Source organism: Quercus robur, chromosome 10 (assembly GCF_932294415.1).
Source record: "Quercus robur chromosome 10, dhQueRobu3.1, whole genome shotgun sequence".
NCBI lineage: Eukaryota > Viridiplantae > Streptophyta > Magnoliopsida > Fagales > Fagaceae > Quercus > Quercus robur.
Window position 1 is genome coordinate 55,184,181 of NC_065543.1, and position 18,535 is coordinate 55,202,715.

The 18,535-nt window shown below is 34.9% G+C and overlaps 1 protein-coding gene and 1 pseudogene across 1 annotated transcript; one reads left to right on the top strand and one right to left on the bottom strand.

The window, feature by feature from the left end:
- Positions 1-10,771, bottom strand: LOC126701521 (probable alpha-mannosidase At5g13980). Its single transcript, XM_050399664.1, has 29 exons — positions 10,473-10,771; positions 10,037-10,120; positions 9,573-9,661; positions 9,047-9,221; positions 8,605-8,724; positions 8,407-8,499; positions 8,250-8,321; positions 7,762-7,875; positions 7,164-7,264; positions 6,979-7,072; positions 6,714-6,881; positions 6,545-6,631; positions 6,245-6,310; positions 6,074-6,130; positions 5,006-5,225; positions 4,759-4,895; positions 4,512-4,583; positions 4,319-4,378; positions 4,166-4,237; positions 3,158-3,205; positions 2,931-3,050; positions 2,679-2,744; positions 1,609-1,721; positions 1,376-1,460; positions 1,175-1,285; positions 994-1,089; positions 708-755; positions 495-563; positions 1-389 (listed from the first exon to the last, which is right to left on the bottom strand). Exons 1-29 carry the CDS (start codon positions 10,686-10,688, stop codon positions 186-188), a joined length of 3,057 nt encoding a protein of 1,018 aa, XP_050255621.1. The 5' UTR covers positions 10,689-10,771; the 3' UTR covers positions 1-185.
- A 3,467-nt stretch (positions 10,772-14,238) lies between these two features.
- LOC126704377 (disease resistance protein RUN1-like) lies at positions 14,239-17,680 on the top strand (annotated as a pseudogene).
- Positions 17,681-18,535: the final 855 nt, after the last annotated feature.

Genomic DNA, 18,535 nt, shown 5'->3' on the forward strand with positions numbered 1-18,535 from the left:
AAAAAAAAAAAAAAACTGCACTCCATAATTATTTTTAGGGATTAGACTAGTCTAGACTTAAGAATAAAAAAAAAAACTGGTTTCGGTCCAGTCCAGTTCAGTCCGGTCCTAAACTCTTATTTTGTCACTGTCAGCTTTCACTCTCTCACGATCTCACCTTCTCACTCTCACTGCGCCACCATTCATTAGTAACTGAAGTCAATGACAAAGGTGCGGATTTCCATAGGAGCAAGGTTCACCACTAACTTTGCGGGATCAACAGGTCCTCCCCTCACCACCTTGGGTTCTTCTTCTTCAGCAGACCCTTCTACTTTCCAGACTAGTCTCTTCCTTTCCATCTCTGTTCTTTCTTGGTTAGCAGATAAACTCGTTTCTGTTATCTTCTTTATCTGAAAAAAAAAAAAAAAAAAATCATGCAAAAAAAAGGACCCTTTAACAAAATGTAATTGAAAACTCAACGATAACAATGTCATGCAAGCAACTGTTGCTTTTACCTTCTTATTTGGGAAAACTTTTTTCAGTTCTACACATGTCATAACTGAAAGGTCCTTGTCTTCTCCAACCTTGCATTTTTAGCAAATAAAATAAAATCAGAATTTCTAAGTGATCTTACCTGAGAGACAAGGGCTTGATTAACATTTTAGAGTAGGAAAACTCCAAGTAGACGACTAAACTTCACAGGCAAGAAAAAGAAAGAAACCAGAAACCTCGTATAGGTGTGCCAAACGAAAAAGAACTTTTCCATCTTCCAGTTCCTGCAGAGTTCAACAAAAGGAACAAAGCTTAACTTGGAAACAGAATAATTATAACAATGAAAAGATCAAACTATTTGTGATAACAATTTCAATTAGAGTACTGAGTTTGACTCCATTAAGGTAGTAGATACATTTTCTCAACAATTGGTGTTCTTCACGTTCCTATCTCTTCTCCAACAACTCAGGACAAAAGGATCAAATGAATAGTAGTTAATTAACAAGGATGAAAGATATAAACCTGGAGGGTTATTATTGCAACATTTTCAGGCAAATTGTAGGAGGGGGCCATCCCATGAAAGGTTGGCAAATGTAACTTTGTCCAATCATGTCCATCCTGCAAAAATATATCATTTTTTGTGAGATACAGATCTACCAGATGGCGAACTATGCTTCAAGTTCAATTTTTTTTTTTCTCTCACCTGCTCAGTGAAGGCTACAAGAAGTGGAGAGTATATCTCCTGACCAAATGATCGACGCCATCTTGCGCCCTCTCCTAAAGGATCAATTCTAAGATAATACTTTCCTACGATCTGAAAAAGTATGTTATTAAGCAAACCACTTGTGAACGCATTGTATTTCTGAAACTTAAAAGACCTTAGGGTCAGTTAGTTTGCTCTTACAGTTAGTCCTCTACATTTCTTAGAAATGCAAACTGTCTCATTTAGTGCCTCTCCAACACCTCTTGAATCATCTCGAATCAACCTCCTAAACATAAGGAAAAATCTGATATTAGTTATTCTGGAATTCTGTTTATATAAGTAAGGCAATAATTATCATGGTAAGCATCACAAATAGACAAACAATTAAAGATAATGGAGAAGAAGCCAAAGCGAAAGAAAAGGGAAGAAGAGACCTGTGAAGCATCAGTTCTAGTTGCCCATCCCTGATGCTGGATCCCCCCACAGATCGATCCACTAAGACTGAGAGCTCATTACTGTTGTCTTTAAGGTAAATTCCAAGATTAATCTGAAAGGGAAATAAGGTGGACAATGTGATTTGATGCCTAAATTGGCTGAAACATTTATGTATTTTGAATTTCAGCATGATGGTTAGATGATTATAGATAGCTGTCGCAAAACTGGGTTAGCTGTACAATGTAAGAATAAGCGTTAAGCAAAATGCAAAAGCAACAAGAAAGCTATGTGATTAACTCTGGTTTGAGTGGCTCTTTTAATTGGGCCTAACAAAGCATTGGACTAACACAAGGTTCCACACAGCACTATCTTTTGCAATTAGTGCCTGTCTATGCAATGCAGGAAAATCACTGGTATCAAATTTGACTTATCGAATAATAATAATAAAGAACAAATGGCACTTCCTCCCCTCTTAAGAACATGATTGAGAGTGAGGTCGTGGGTTCCCCATTCAAAGTGTGTCTGTAACTTCAAAATAGATAAGAAAAGTCTTCTAGGTGATGGAAGGTAATATAGAGAGGGAATTGTAACAAAGTCACAAAATAACCACTGTCAACATACTGATCAAATTATCACAGCTTGGTATATGTTATTGTAATTTCTGTTCTGAAATCACACAAGCATCTTCCACACCCCCTTTTCCAGCTATCAAAGTACCAGCCGTGAAAGAGATATAGTAATAGTTTATAGAATGGTCAAACTTTGAGACAATAAAATCCATTGGCTCCAGTTATGACTATTAGAGATAACAGTCTAGATTGAATGTACCTTTGTACTGCACATCATAAGGATTACCATGTAGCTAGCCGAGGGTACTCTCCCTCTCTCTCTATATACCCCAATAGGATCATTGTAACACAACAATTCAATGTAGTAAAATTGTAGCCACCAAGGGTTTTTCGTTGTGGACCTTGTTAATTCTATTTCCACTCTCTATTTCTCAATATTCTCTCTCTCAATCTCAATCCCAACACCAATTCTAAAATGACAATTGACAAAGCAAACTTACTGGGTAATAATTTCCTGCAATAGGTTCATTTACTTCCAGGTCCCAATCTTTTCTATAATCTCGAATCTGCAAAACAGCTCAAAAAACAGCATACAAATGCACATTAGACCTATATGTTTCTTGCAACAGCAAGACATTAAATAATGCTATTGAAAAAACATCTAGCCATGGTCAATATCTACATTAAGTACACACTATATGATGATTTTGACATCATAAAAGAAAAATATACTTTTGCAAGCATGAACATACCCTTTCAATAAAATCACGCCCGCTAGAATCAGTATAGAACGTCTTGTTGTTTTTCAGTGTTGTTGTAATCTGAGTTACAACCTCCTTGCCAATTTTATCACCAAAAGGTATAGGCCCAACCTGAAAACAAGATTACTCTTTTACTAAGCTGCTTCAGCATGAAAATTTTTATTTTTCATTGGTAATATAAAAAACTTGTTCACTTAGGGATAAAAGCAATAACTTACCAGGAACTCAACTTCCACATGCTCTTTTTCCTTGTATACTCTGGTGATCTATACATTGTGCAACCATTAATTATTGATGAGATCAATGGTGAAAAATTCTACATATCTTTTATTCAACATTTGTATTGTATATATTATAAGAATTATATTCAAGGGTGAGAATATAAATAATCATAAGATCTTATTATTCTTGTACATCATTTCAAATTTAAAGTACCATGTTATTAAGTCTTGGCAAACAAAAAAGAAAAACTGGAACTGATAAATTGAGAGGGAAGGGGGATGGAAAGAGAATTTTGGATTGATTACCAATATTATTAACAGTATTTTTTATGACTTTAATCCCAAGGGACAGCACATTTAGTAAGAGGCGATGCCTCGTGAAACAAAAATCACTAGTATAGGAGAATCAAGATAGAGAACTTAGGACTCAACATCTAGGTTTGCTTGGAGTCAGCACTAAGCAAAAGAAAACCTATAGGAGTCATCACTTAGGGTTGGCTGGAGTCAGTACCAAACAATGGAGACAATTTCAATCAAATTTTTATTCATCAAAATAATACCCTCAATAGGAGTACGTTACTTTGCCGATTTAGGATACTAAACCCTAATCCTAGCTGACATATAGAAACCCTAATTCTAATTCTTGGGAAAACCAAATTATTGAATTATAAAAATACCCAAGTCTTTAAATAAAAATACTACTAATTAACCTAATGAGATACTGGGGCTGAAATAAAAATGCAACTGATTTACCACAAAAAAAAAAAAAAACTGATTTAAGCATATCAAATAATACTTATACTATCTTTAGTAACAAATTTAGCTTCCTCTTCTAGTTTACATTTAGACGAAACATAAATTTAGAATTAATTTTCTTTCAAGGTTGTACCACCTTTTTTATTCCTTAAAACAGTTTTCCCAATTATATTATTTTGATGCCGCAATAGATGAAGGAAAGAATGAAACAGTAACAAGTTTTATTATTTATGTCTTAGGATAAACCACCTGATATATCCATGAGTTGATCCTCTGATGTACTTCATCCAATAAAGGTCCCCGAAAAACAGTAAAAGGAGCCTGAAATTTCAAAACACCATAATTTCTGATTCCATGTAACAAATTTGCTCAAATTATGTATTTCCAAAGAAATTCAGTTACCTTGTTATCAGATTTGATGGGATATGTACCATTTGGCCGAAAGACGTATGCACCAGAGGCCTTCACCAAATTAAACCCTTTCATTTAAAAATTTACTATATATAACTTAAATTAATAAAAAGTCAATAAGAGAATAACTGATTAAGGTTTGGAAAACATGAAAGTAGAGATTTTTAGAGAAATTTTGTTTTACCTGAGGATTCACAGTTTGATTTCCCTCATCTCCACGGTAATAGAGATATGATTGTTGTACAGATTCTTTGACCTTTTAATCATAAAATACCAAATTAGATGTAATATATAAAATGTAATCTTATAAAAAAGAAAGGACCAGCTAGGAAAAAAAATGTAGAATTAAAGTAACTATTGGGAAGATGAAATTTACAAAAGGATAAGTAATTCTAACACTTCATTAAAGAGAGAGGTGCCAAATAACATACCAAACTTTTGCTGTTAATATATTGTGCAAGATTTCCTTGATTTCCAGAATAAATAAGTTTCAATTTTCCTGGACCTACTTGTATTGTACCATCTTTTCTGCTTTCTGACTTGTAATCTTGTCTCACAGAAGTAGCATCTGCAAAAGTCAAGTGGGAGAAAAGAACATAAATCTGCATCAATGGTATTGTGACTCTAGGCTTCTCAATGTTGCATGACTAATTTTAGATGGAGAATCAAATGGTTGACCTGCCGATTTGGAACTTGAGACAATGTAAGTGCTGAAACCAAGAGGTGGTACTGTTGCTGAAAATGCGAGCCAATAACTAGGCGTTGTTTTTGGAGATTTACCCAGATATGCCTTAACGTGGTACTTCCTTACTCCCACAGAGACATCAAGTAGAGGTAGGAGCTGTGATTCAACTTCTTTTCCACTAGAATCCCAAACAGCCACATTTTCATTGATAACCTATTGCAAGTTGGATAATGTGAGAAGATGCATGAAGAATCAAAGAGTAGTCATGCCTCATCCAAAAACTATATTAATAGACATGCTTTACAGTGTCAATATTTCAATAGGATATAATGGTTCATCACTGGAAAGAGAACAATTTAAGTAAATTCAGTCAAGCCATAATCCCAACTAATTTGGGCTACCAACTTGGATCCTATTATGCCAAATAATTCTGTTTAGGGCAATGTCCCCATTTACCTCTATAACCGAGCATTCCAATCTAAAAACATAGGCTATTAGGTAAGATTTTCAGTTAGTACATAAGTTCATAAGTCATAACTACGCACACACCTATCATTATTAGACTCCCTTTTGCCCATTTTTGTAAATCAATAAAATCAGTTTTTTGTACCTAAAATTTTCATCACATCTTATGAACATAGATCCTGATTTGCTGTAGTATATTGGCAATTCCTATGGTTATAATTAGTGGAAAGAGAATGAAAAATAAATGGTCAACATATTTTCACTTAATTTGAAGCATACATGCGTTTTAAAGGCTCATGCTAAAACACATTCATGCAAGCACTGAAAAATACATAAGTCGCAAATAAAACCATACGCATTCAGTATATGCACTCATGAATAAAAACATGCTTATGTGGCTAATAGATTGCACATACTTCATCTTTGCGGGGGGGGGGGGGGGGGGGGGGGGGTGTGGAGAGAGAAAAAAAAAAGCAGGAGATCCATTAGGCCTCAAAGGCAATTGGAAATGACCCCTTGTCTGATAAACCCTCTTTTCTATTAATTTCGTATGGATAATGATCACAACATGGAACAGATAAAAGGAAAATACTCACGGGAATCCTTATAACATCCTTTCTTGTCCATCCTAGAGGATTGTAGACAACAATCACCTAGAAAAGTTAATAATCAGGAAGTAATCAGTCTTAAATGGAGTGGCATTCTTATTTTCCTAATAACTGCATAAACACTCCAACTATAATAACAAATTAAAGAATTCTTCTCACCAGGTTTTTCCCATTTGACAGATCAAGTTCTGATGGAGGACAATAACTTATATTCAGCAGTGGACACTGAAATAAAAAGGGGACTAGAATAGGGAATCAAATAATAATAAATTAGCATGCTGAGAATAAAGGGATGAAGTATACAATTATTTGAACCATCACTCCAAAGTTTCAACAACTCGAGCCAATACAAATAATTACATGATAATAACAAACCAAAATGTTTAATGTTAGCAGGATCATCTAGATACGAAGTAAACTCTACCAACTAGTATAGAATAAAGAATTTTTTTTATTTGCCTGATGAAACTTAGTCTGCGGACTCCAACCAGTTTTTGATATCAAGTTTGCAATGCCAGCAAGTGACTCTGCAACAACATTCTCTGCCTGCAAGACATGATATTTCAGATATTTGATCCTAAGCATAAGGAACGCAACTACAAAAATAATTGACAGATCAAGCCTTAACCTCCTTGTAACCTATTGCAAGTCGTAGTGCATAATCATATGCCACATGCTGCTTCTCTGTACCAGTAACTCCATCATGATGGTTAGCAATTGCTATAGCATCAGCCAAAGAGTCTGTGTTGGGCCCCAATTTATTCCTCCCCTTAAAAAATTCCAATTGCCTTGCTGCCTGTTTTTAGATCAAAGCAGACCAAAATGATGGGAAACCCTTGTATGAGCCTAAGTAATTCTTACTGGCATAAACTAATATAGTTACAGGAGTTTACCAAATAGTAGGCACTCATCACTCTAACATAGACTTTGAGGGCAGGCCTACTAGTAAAAAATCCAGTCCAGTAAGCATGTTCACGGTCTGCGTATCTGATAAATTTCATTACCAACTTGTAAATACGGATAAACTAATAGAAATAGTTGCCTGTAAGTATTTTGAGTTTCAAAAATTTGAACTCACGGAAAGTAGTCATCAGTCTTGATCGGCCAGGCCTCTCTTGCCGCATGTTTCGCATCAGTATATATTGATGGGGTTGAGTAGAGGGCATTAACACGCCCATCCTACAAGCATCAATACCATTACTTCATTAATATGTAAAACCAAAATATCTCGTCATATAATCAAAGGGACAATTGACTTCAAACTGAAAAAGAAAATGCAGGAGGAAAATTGGCTGTGTTTCTCAGTGACATAGACAAGAAATAGGACATCAGCTACCAAGATTGTTAAAACCAGCAGCATATGACATTTTAATCCTCTATCTGCGCCTAGGACATATGCTCATGCATATTTTGTGGTGGAATTTAATGACAGGATCATACTTATTTGTAACAGGAGGCCAGATCTCTAGGCCAACAATTGATTGTGAAGGAGTTCTTGGGATCAAAATTTGTTTTTCTTTTTCCCTTTCCAATTGGCTAGACAGTTTTAAACTTTAATATAAACAGCTCTAGGAAAGCCAAATTGAAAGAACAGAATACACACTATGAGAAAAAAAATTATTAAATTTATGTACAAGTTTAATAAAGCATTTGTAATGATTCTGAAGAGAACTAACTTGATTGACATAATGAATAAACTTGTCCATTTGTTTGAACCATGTATGTGCATATTGGTACTTGAAATCTGTTCCCATGGTCCACATAATATGATTTGTGCGAGTAATGTTAGCCTGAAAAACTCAAAAGAAGTATTATCAATAAGCCACAACAGATTTGAATTCTTTCTTGTACAAAATTATTGGCAGCAATGGCACAAAGGAAAAGAATACAAAATCTTACGTAATGTGTTCCTCCTTCAAATTCAAATTTCAACACACTCACACACACACCAACACCTTAAATCTGATATGTTAACTTAGGTTGCATTGAAGAGAATCTGTTGTAGATTTAAAAATGTTAAGAGAATGCCTAGAAACTTATGGCATCTTAATGCACCTTCGTTTATATCATAAAAAGAGGTGTAGAAGAGATTTGTCTTAAATACTAGTATAGTAAAAACAGCACCCAAAAGCACAGCGCACAAAAATAACACCATCCATCTTACTTGTTTTACTGCAGCAGCTACAAACTCGTTGACGCGCTGAGGAACATTATAGTCAAATAAATTGATGTTATCCTGCAAGTCAAAAGCGCAATATAAATACAGTTAGTACGCAAACAATGATCTACAGCCTGTCAGCAACTCCTGACTAAGGACTCACTTGAACAATAGGCGAATCATGGGAATCATCATTCACTTCAAAGTAGAAATCACTGGGAGGTTCATAATTCTCCGGAAATGCACCAGCAAAAATCTACAGAAGGGTGAAAACACAATGAGTTAAGGTCCCTTTCTATTCAGCTCCAGAAGTTTGAACGTTGAAGCAAAAAAAAAAAAAAAAAAAACAAACAAGACTCACTTGTGCAGATGAACCAAAACTCTTTGAGCCCCGCCAGATAACCTCAAGACTTTTCTCATTTTTCCTTTTAGCTCTGTCTTGGTAGTCAATACGCGCAAAGAAAAGAGAGTCAAACCCAACCTACATCAACAAAAGGGACTTCTTTTGTTCAATCAACTTCTAGTATAAGGTTCAAATTGAAGTCTCGCCGCACCCCCCCCCCCCCCCAATTTGGTAGAATAATGGTTGTCTAACAGTTTAAGCTTTTGGAATAAATTGTAATTTATCATGGTATCAAATTCGAATCTCGTCATCACTCTACCTCTCATTTAAAAAGTTAAAAATCTAAAGCTTTTGGGATTTGTGGTAGTTTATTATGATGAATGATAAAAATATACAAATATTATAACCTATCAAATCAGTTAAAAACGTTCACACATAGCAAGCACAAGAGAAGCCATACCTCAGCCCCAAACAAGTAAGCCTGCACTGCAGAATGTCCAAATGGATCAATTTGCCAACCAATTCTTGGAGTTACATTGAATTGTTCTTTGATATATCGATGCCCAAGAGTTGTTTGGTCAATCATGTCAATGTAATGTGAAGTCGCCTCGTCATGCATGCAATAACCTCCATTTCTGCAGCACAAAAATGAAGGATTGACTATCCGAAACAGAAAAGAATCCAGAAGACCGCAATTCTATTTCTTTTTTTCCCATTTCCCAATATAAAAGACTTTGATTCTAGAAGATACAAATTGTATAAAGTCATTAGGAAAGAATATTGTTTTTAATGATTAAATTCATTCCTTTTCAAAAACCTAGTAATTTATCGTGGTATCAAAACAGATGGTCATGTGTTTAACCTATACCATTTCTACCTCTAATATAAGAAAATGTTAAAAATCAATAAAGAGAGTATTAGAACTTAGAATATTAATTAAATTCACCATTTCCTAGTATAGCATAAAAGCAGTAATATATCATTACATTAACTCCAGCTGACCAGAGCTGATAAGCTTCTTGACTATACTTTGGATCTCCTCGCTCTGTTCATTCCACCATCGCTGGAAAAATGCCTGTAATATCAGCATAAAGAAGCAATCTCATGAGTTTCACAATCAAGGGGAGTGGGAAAGCAAACTTATAACTTTCTCTGGTAGTTGAAAAACACAGAAATGAGAAATAAATCAACTTTTGATTCCTTAAAAACATATAATCATATATTGGTCTGATTTCCCAACATATGAAAAACTCAGACCATTTGAGCCAAGTGGCAACATTATGCAACTTCACATGCGAGTTTTTGATTTTCCTGGGGTCCCATATAATAAACACAATGGTTCTAATACTGAGAAGATATGAATTACTATATATCCTTTTTTCTTTCTTCATTTTTTGTTATATGAGAAACCAATTAAAAGAAGCATTAAACTAAGAAATGCATTGATTACCTGTTCCACAAAGATGAACTTGCGATTCTTGTCAGCCAACAAAGCTGGAACTATAGAATCCAGCACAGCTTGAACACACGCTCCCTGCACAAAATCAACATTGACCGTGAAAACCAGAATGCAAAACGTTCCACCAATAGCAACTTTTAATGTTGTCCTTATAAAGTGACCAGATTTTAAAATGGAAAAAAGATTAAATACATGACAAGCAATAATTGATGAAACATAAATTGTAACATCAAGAGTGGAACAGAGGAATCTTATTACTATATAAATTTATTAAGTGTCAACTTTTTTTAATTCAAACTTGATTGACATTGAGCTGGAAAGCTCCTGGTATAGAGTGACAATTTTCCAATACAACAAAAAAAAGAGTAAAATTGTGATTTTATTTAGTATGAAAAAAAGAAGCAGAGAAATGGAAGAAGAGAGGTACTTGAATGGTATTGTTGGTGCCAAGGTAATACTGATCAATGGTCTTCAACCATCCGACATCATCGTGAGAGTGAGGAACCAAATGAACATTGAGCTTCCCAGGAACAATGGTTGATGTTGTATTGTACTTGATATACTTGGACTCTGAGCAATTGAAAACAAAAGCGCTCAGTTCTACTCCTAGGAAGAAAACCAATAACCATGCTCGAAAAGCCATGAATATGTTATTGCATTTGCAGGAGTGATATGAAGTTCAAAGCTAGCTCATCGAGACTTTGGATACATATAGAAGAAGATATGGATAATGATGTAGGTGAAGATGGAATATCAATGTAGGACCACGTATGATACGAATAATTTTGACATTTTGTTTTATTATTTTTCGAGAATTGTATGATACAAATATTGATTTGTCGATTACTTGTTGTTTGTTTATGAATAGAATAATAATTTTGGTACCTAACTATGAGTCTCTGTCGGTGAAGTTAAAGAGAACTGGCCGCTGGGATTTGAAGAAAGTTATATATGACAATAAGAACAAGTTTGTCTTTTTTTGTCTCTCAAGTCTTTGAGTGGAGGCGTGGCGTCGACTTTTGAAGTTTCTCAGTGACTAAGCTTAGTTGGAAGCCCTTTTTTTCGGCACTTTTCACTGCTAAATGTAATAGTCATTTTGAGAGTTGATAACGATGATAATCATTTTGTGGCTACAAACTTGCAAAATGCAATTGCAGGCAGCCTCGTACAGTTTTGAGTCTCATGATGATAAGGGGCATTGTCATTGTAGTCCATGAAAAGTTATATACAATTAGTTGACAGTGTAGTCCAAGAAAAGTTTGCTCTTCTTCTAAATCATAGCTTACAGCTCCATATTATTATTAGCCAAGTAGTCGGCAAAAAGTGGATTATACTCAAAGAAAGGCTCAATTATTTTTGGGCACATTATACACATTTTGCAATAAATTTTATTCTTTTATGCATGGCCCAAGCCCATACAACCTTAATGGAAATTTAAGAGAGTATGGTTTGAATGGTACAATTGGCTCTGTTTGGGCTTTTTCATGGACCCTGCATATGAATTTTGCAAGTGGCCAATGGTGCTAAGTGGGCAAGGACCACTTGCAAAATCTGAGGATCCATGAAACAAGCATGCAAGCCACTTTCACCCAAAGAGTCATGTAGTTACTGTCTATGTTACTGCTCCTGTCTATGTTGTTGAAGTCGCAGTTAACCCTTTTTAGCCCAAAAAAACATTATGTTTTTGTTGACTAATTTCTAACGAATCCTGCCACATTAAGCAGCTTCCATATGGGCCAAATTAGCTAAAAAATGTAGCCAATCAAGTTTAGTAAATGTATGTCCTTAGCCATGACTAAAACAGCTCATTTATTTACCAGAGCTAAAACAAATTTAAAGCTTACCACTTGTTTAACAACATGGAGGTCAAAAGTTTCACTTCTTATTCAAAAACCAATCCTTAGGAACACCCTAAACCTCCTATAAAGGCCTTCATCATATCTAACACAAAACCATTCATTGCTCCTAGAAAAACCCTACTTCAGAAAAGTTCTCTTAGCAACTTAAGAGTAGTAGCATACTGAGGTCTTAGGGTGAACGTCGCAGCATGATAGATTTCATTTCTACTCTGTGTAAAACGATTCAGGTTTAATGTACTATGCATATTCTCAGACCTTTTGTTGTCTAGCTCCTTTGGATTTGTCCTTGTGTTACACCATTAGCCTCTACTCACCAAGTAATAGAATTTTGGGCTTGACTCTCCTCATCTCATCACATTTTAAAGAACCTTAGGGGCGTTTGGGCTAACTTTTATTTTTATTTTTTAACCCTTCCACAGATTATCCACGACAATAATTAAATTCAATTATAAGATTGCCATTAAATTTAATTCTATTTAAAAATTACAACACTGTTTTTGTTACATAATTAATATTGCAGTGAGAAACTGTGCCTAAGTCCTATATGTGCATCCATGATCCATATAGTTGTCTACCAATTTCCTCACAATTGATTACACTTTCTTATTTGAGATTAAACTGTACCTAACTCATATCTATGCATCCATATAGTTGTCTACTAATTTCCTCACAGTTGATTTCACTTTCATACTTATTAGACTGTAAGAAGATTGAATTTAAACAACCAAACATTTTTTTATATAGGGAAGTTGTGTCCCATATTTTGGCCAGACTATTTCTCATTTATTACCCTGATGGCGCGTCCTTTAAATCCATTGAAGCCATGTTTTCAAAATGAGAAAATTTAGAGACACAAATGAAACAAGTAAAAATTTACCAATTTAATTGTTATGAAAACTATTATCAAAATTTTTTTTTTTTGTGTGTGTAAATAGCATGGCTCTTTGAACAATTAGAACATGGCAAAATAGGTTCCAGTTAGTTCGATTAATAAAGCCTATGATAGTTGAATAAGAAATTTGATGTTTAATTTCCACCTAAACTAAAAATGATTAGTGTCTTAGTTTAATGATAAAAAGTTATTACCAAAAGTGAAGGTAATAAGTTGAAACTTTTTTTTTTTAATTATAATAAAAAGAAAGGTAAAAGACAAAAATATAAGAGAAAAAGAGTGGGACCCACGAGAATCGTTGGAAGTAGCCCTGTAGGCCGTATTTCAATCTTATCTAGGATAACGTTATCAAATACTAAGATCTTAGACTCTTACTGCGTCTCCATCTCCGACTACAAGACCTCCCAAAAACAATGGCCATTTCAGCTTCACTCTCCTCCCCACTTGGCTTCCACACCCACCACCCAAGCCCACCAACATTCTCTCCAAAAGCCCCTCCAAAGCTCACTACAACCACTGCAATTAGACCCATTATCACATTTGCCACCCCTCCTCTTTCCTCCGCCACCACCCCCACCTTCGATGGCACAACTCTCGACGTCATCAGAGGTAGCTCAATCGCTGCCCTTACAGCCGTACTCTCCCTTACAGACCCCGAGAGACGACGGCGCCTCACAGCTAATGAGCTAAATGCTACATTTAACCTTTTAGATATATATAGATTGTTATCTTTATTATCTGTATCTCTTAAAGTTGATGAAAATGACATAGGGTTCCATGTTTTTAAAACTGAACCGGTCAAAGAACTGAAAAAGGGACCGATTCTTGGTTTTCCTGGTTCTTGATCAGTTTTTACCAATTTTTGTTGGTTTTTCCAGTTTTTACCAAACCAGTTCCATGCTCGGTTCCAGTTTAAATGGTTAACCGACCGGTCCGATTTTTAAAACAGTGTATGGTTCTTTAAGCAAGAGCAAAGCTAAACCCTTCAACCTGGCCTTGAATACTACATTAATATAAAGATATGAATACAGTGGTGGAATATGGTTTTTTTTGGGTGAGTATAAACTAAAAATCAATAAACCTGTTATCGTTTTTTTCTTTGATCGTTAGATGTGATCCTATTCTATTATAAATTTAGTAAATAATAATATAATATTATTTTATTGGATTAAGAAAATTCTCAGTGTTTACAATTATACCTTTTATCTTGAATATTCTTCTTATTATATTTTATTCTATAAATTTGCTATTGCTTTATTGAAAAATTTATTACATTCCAGTGCTTAATTGTATAATGTCACTCTTCCTAACTGCTCAAAATAATTTTTAGACATGAAGCCAAGTTTATTAGAAAAATTGTTGAAGCAATTTCAAGAGAACTGAACAACACATACTTATTTGTAGCAGTCTACCCAGTTGGAATAGATGATCGTGTGAAAGACATGACTTCACTGTTAAGTGTTGGAGCTGATGATGTTCGCATGGTAGGAATTTTGGGAATGGATGGAATGGGAAAAACAACCCTTGCTAAAGCCATTTATAACCAATTTTATCATAGTTTTGAAGGTAGAAGTTTTCTTGCAAATGTAAGGGAAAATTCTAAGCAAACTATTGGTCTGGTTCATCCGCAAAAACAACTTCTTTCTGAAACCTTGAAATTGAAGATAAGCAAGATAGAGATAAATAATGTTGATAGTGGAATCGTAATGATACAACAAAGACTTTGTCATAAAAGGGTACTTGTTATAGTTGATGATGTAGACCAGCAGGAGTAACTAAATGCCATAGCTAGAAGTCGTGAATGGTTTGGTGCAGGAAGTAGAATTATTATAACAACTAGAGATAAACAGTTGTTGGAGAATCTTGAAGTGGATGGAGTGTATATTGCTAAAGAAATGGATGATAGTGAATCTCTTGAGCTCTTTAGTTGGCATGCCTTTAGAAACAGTTATCCCACTAAAGATTATATGGACATATCAAGAAGTGTAGTTGCTTACTCGGGAGGATTGCCTCTAGCACTTGAAGTTTTGGGTTCTTTTTTATTCGAAAGGAGCATGCCTAAATGGAAGAGTGCATTGGAGAAATTAGAAAGCATTCCCCAAGATAAAGTTCAAGAAAAACTTAGAATAAGCTTTGATGCGCTAGGCGATAGTACTGTGAAGGATATATTCCTTGATATATCCTATTTCTTTATTGGAATGGACAAAAACTATGTTGTACAAATATTGTATGGCTGTGGTTTTTTTGCAGTGATTGGAATTGGTGTCCTCATTCAGCGGTGTCTTCTTACAGTTAAGTGAAAGAAACAGGATTATGATGCATGATTTGCTTCGAGACATGGGAAGAGAAATTGTTCAAGAAAATCACCCCAAGGAACCTGGGAAATGTAGTATAGTATGGCTACATGAGGATGTATTTGACATTTTGACAAATCAAGAGGTAAGAAATTCCTTTAGGGAACAGATTAAAGTAAAACAGAACTTTATTTATATACATGCGTTACAAGTGAAACAAATGCATGCTACCTCATACCAATCATATTCCACGACAGTGTAATCGCTTTCATTTCTAAATTCTAATCAATTGTGACACTCAAACTTGTTTACTTTTCTAACATCATTCTATTGTTTTTGTACTTATTGGCATGGTTACCTTATACCATTAAGCAAGGATCTGATAGATGCAATAATCAATAAGAATGCATTGGCAGGTTCAAATGATGTGGGGATTAGAAAAATGGGACATTTACCTTGTTATAGTATGAGGTTGTGTGGTACAATCATGTTTATGCGCAAGTTTGTGTTTATTATACTTCTTTTTTTAATTTTCTTAAAATAAAAATCTCTCAACTTCCATATAACCAATTTGCTTACACAGTTCTTGTTTCAAACAGGGAACAATAGCCATTGAAGGAATCAGTTTAAAATTTCCAAGATTTAGTCAGGTGAATTTCAGTACAAAAGCATTTATGGAGATGAAGAGGCTGAGATTACTCCAACTTGATCACGTACTGCTCACTGGAGACTATAAATATCTTTCCAAAGAGTTAAGGTGGCTCTGTTGGCATGGATTTATTCTAAAGTTCATGCCAAACAATTTTTATCCAAGACAGCTAGTTGCAATTGACTTGTGATATAGCTATCTCAGAGAAGTTTGGAAAGATCCCAAGGTATAATGTAACTTTAACCATCAATCCATAACTATCAATGTTCTAGGTGCTAATGTTGTGCTTTCTTTCTTTTTGCATTTGTTTAGCAGTTTCTCAAGAATTTGAAAGTCCTAAATCTCAGTCATTCCCATTATCTAACCCAGACCCCTGACTTTTCAAGACTTCCTAATCTAGAAAAATTAATACTCAAAGATTGCACCAGCTTGTTTGAGGTTCATGAATCCATTGGAGATCTTCATTATCTTGTTTTGGTAAATTTGAAAGGTTGCAAAAGCCTTAAAAGTCTGCCAATGAGTTTCTATAAGTTTACCTCTCTAAAATTGACAATTTGGTGGACAGCTTGGGGAATATGGAATCCTTGACTACTCTACTTGCAGACAACACTGCTATAAGACAAGTCCCAGTTACCATAGTGAGACTTGAGAACCTCAAATATTTATCTCTACTTGGGTGTAAAGGATCATCATCTAAGTCATTGTCTTCACAATTTTGGTCTTGGATATCACCAAGGAAAAGTCCCATGTCAGTCAATCTATTGCCTGCCTCACTACAAGGCTTGTACTCACTAAAAGAATTATATCTCAGTGACTGCAATTTATCAGATGACACAATTCCTAAAGACCTTGGGAGTCTATGTTCTCTTCAAACTTTAGATCTAAAAAGCAATAATTTCCATGCCCTACCATCAAGCCTTGGTGGTCTTTCAAAGCTTCAAACACTCCATTTGGATGGTTGCACAGAACTTCAATCAATTCCAGATTTACCAACAAGTTTGAATAGTCTGTATGCAACAAATTGCATAGCTTTGGAAAGAATGCCAAATCTATCGAATATCTCAAGCTTGCATAATTTATTCGTTACTAATTGCCACAAATTAGTTGATGTTCCAGGTTTGGATAAGATGTTGAAGTCCTTTGCTGTCTTTCGCATGGAAGGGTGCAACAATATAACAAGTACTTTCAAGCAAAGCATCCTACAAGTTTCCTCCCTCTCTCTCTCTCTCTCTCTCTCTTTTGATACCATTTTTTTTTATATGAATGAACATCTTTTCTTCATGTATAGCTTATATAATTCAAGCTCCTCATGGAACAGGAATTGGCTATAAATGGATTTGGTAACATGTTTGGCATATTCCTGATTGGTTCACGTATCAGGATGAAGGGCCCTCGGTATGTTTTGAAGTGCCTAGTATTATTGATTGTAATTTGGATGGGTTTGTGGTATGCATTGTTTATTCATCATGTCCTAACAATGACATGATAGAATCCCCAGATTTTCCGAGCATTTCAGTTATCAATTATACCAAGAATATTATCCAAACCTCTAGGATAGCAACAATTGATGTAAAAATCTCCCCTGAAGATCACATGTGGCAGAGCAACATTTCTAAACGTAAATTCAATTTGGAGGATGGTGATGAATTAGAGGTTATTGTAGATTTTGGGGCTAGATTCATTGTTAAGAAGATAGGGGTCAGCCTAATATATGATGGGGTTCTTGATGGAACAATGTTTCACTATGCCTCTACATCAAATGAGGATACCATTGTTGTAAGTGACAATGAGGATGTTAAAGATCAGGCCTGGCCGATGCAGTTTGAGGGAGGACTTCATGATGAGGAGGCAGGACCAAGTCATGGTTGGCTCAAAGATGAACCAAAACCTAAAATATTGAAGTGTGAAGATAATACCGAGATGGGTGTAGCTGAGGAATGAAGATAGAAAGCTGAAATTTAAACTTTTTGTCATTTGTAGTAGGTAAAAAGCACAAGAAAAAGAAGAACACATAATGGACTTTCAAGTCAATTGCGTTTCATGATTTTTTTTGGTATCAAAGTCACGTTCAAAGTATTTTTATTAGGCCCTCTTTATCTCAATCGAAGATAAACATTTTTTTGCTAATCATTTGTCATCTATACATGCGTGAGCTATTTGCAACACCATGTCTATTTTTCTCCTTGAATTTGTAACAAGATGTCCATGACGTTCCTTTTGCTAATAACTAAGAGATATTTTTAGCCATTTTCCTTTTTCATGGTAAAACTTGGAAATGCATTTTTTTTTTTTAAATCTCTAGTGTTAAAAGTTTGAGAGAGAGAGAGAGAGAGAGGAACAACATGTCCCAAGTGTAGTATTATGAAGGCATCAAATTCATCACACGGTACAGCTTGCCACCAAGGAAGTTCAACACTAGCCTCATGATAAGTGTGATGCTCATAAGGAGTGGAAAGAGCAATGTATTAGTGATAACTAGTCGCGGAATAGCATGTTGCGCGTGACAATCTACATCTATCTATAGATATAGATTAGTAATGGATTTTTCTCAAAAAAAAAAAAAAAAAAGAAAAAAAAAAAAAGAAAAAGAAAAAAAGATTAGTAATGGACAGAATCTGGTGAATCAATTTCACAAATAGACAAGCTAGAGGAAGCAATAGACCCTATGTGACTAAACCATCAATAATATAAATGACAAGACTAGAAGTTTTGAGAATGTTTTGTGGGAAAATAGTGAGGCATTAGAGCCAGAGGTCATATAGTTGCAACAAGCAAAATCAATGAATTTGGAATTGC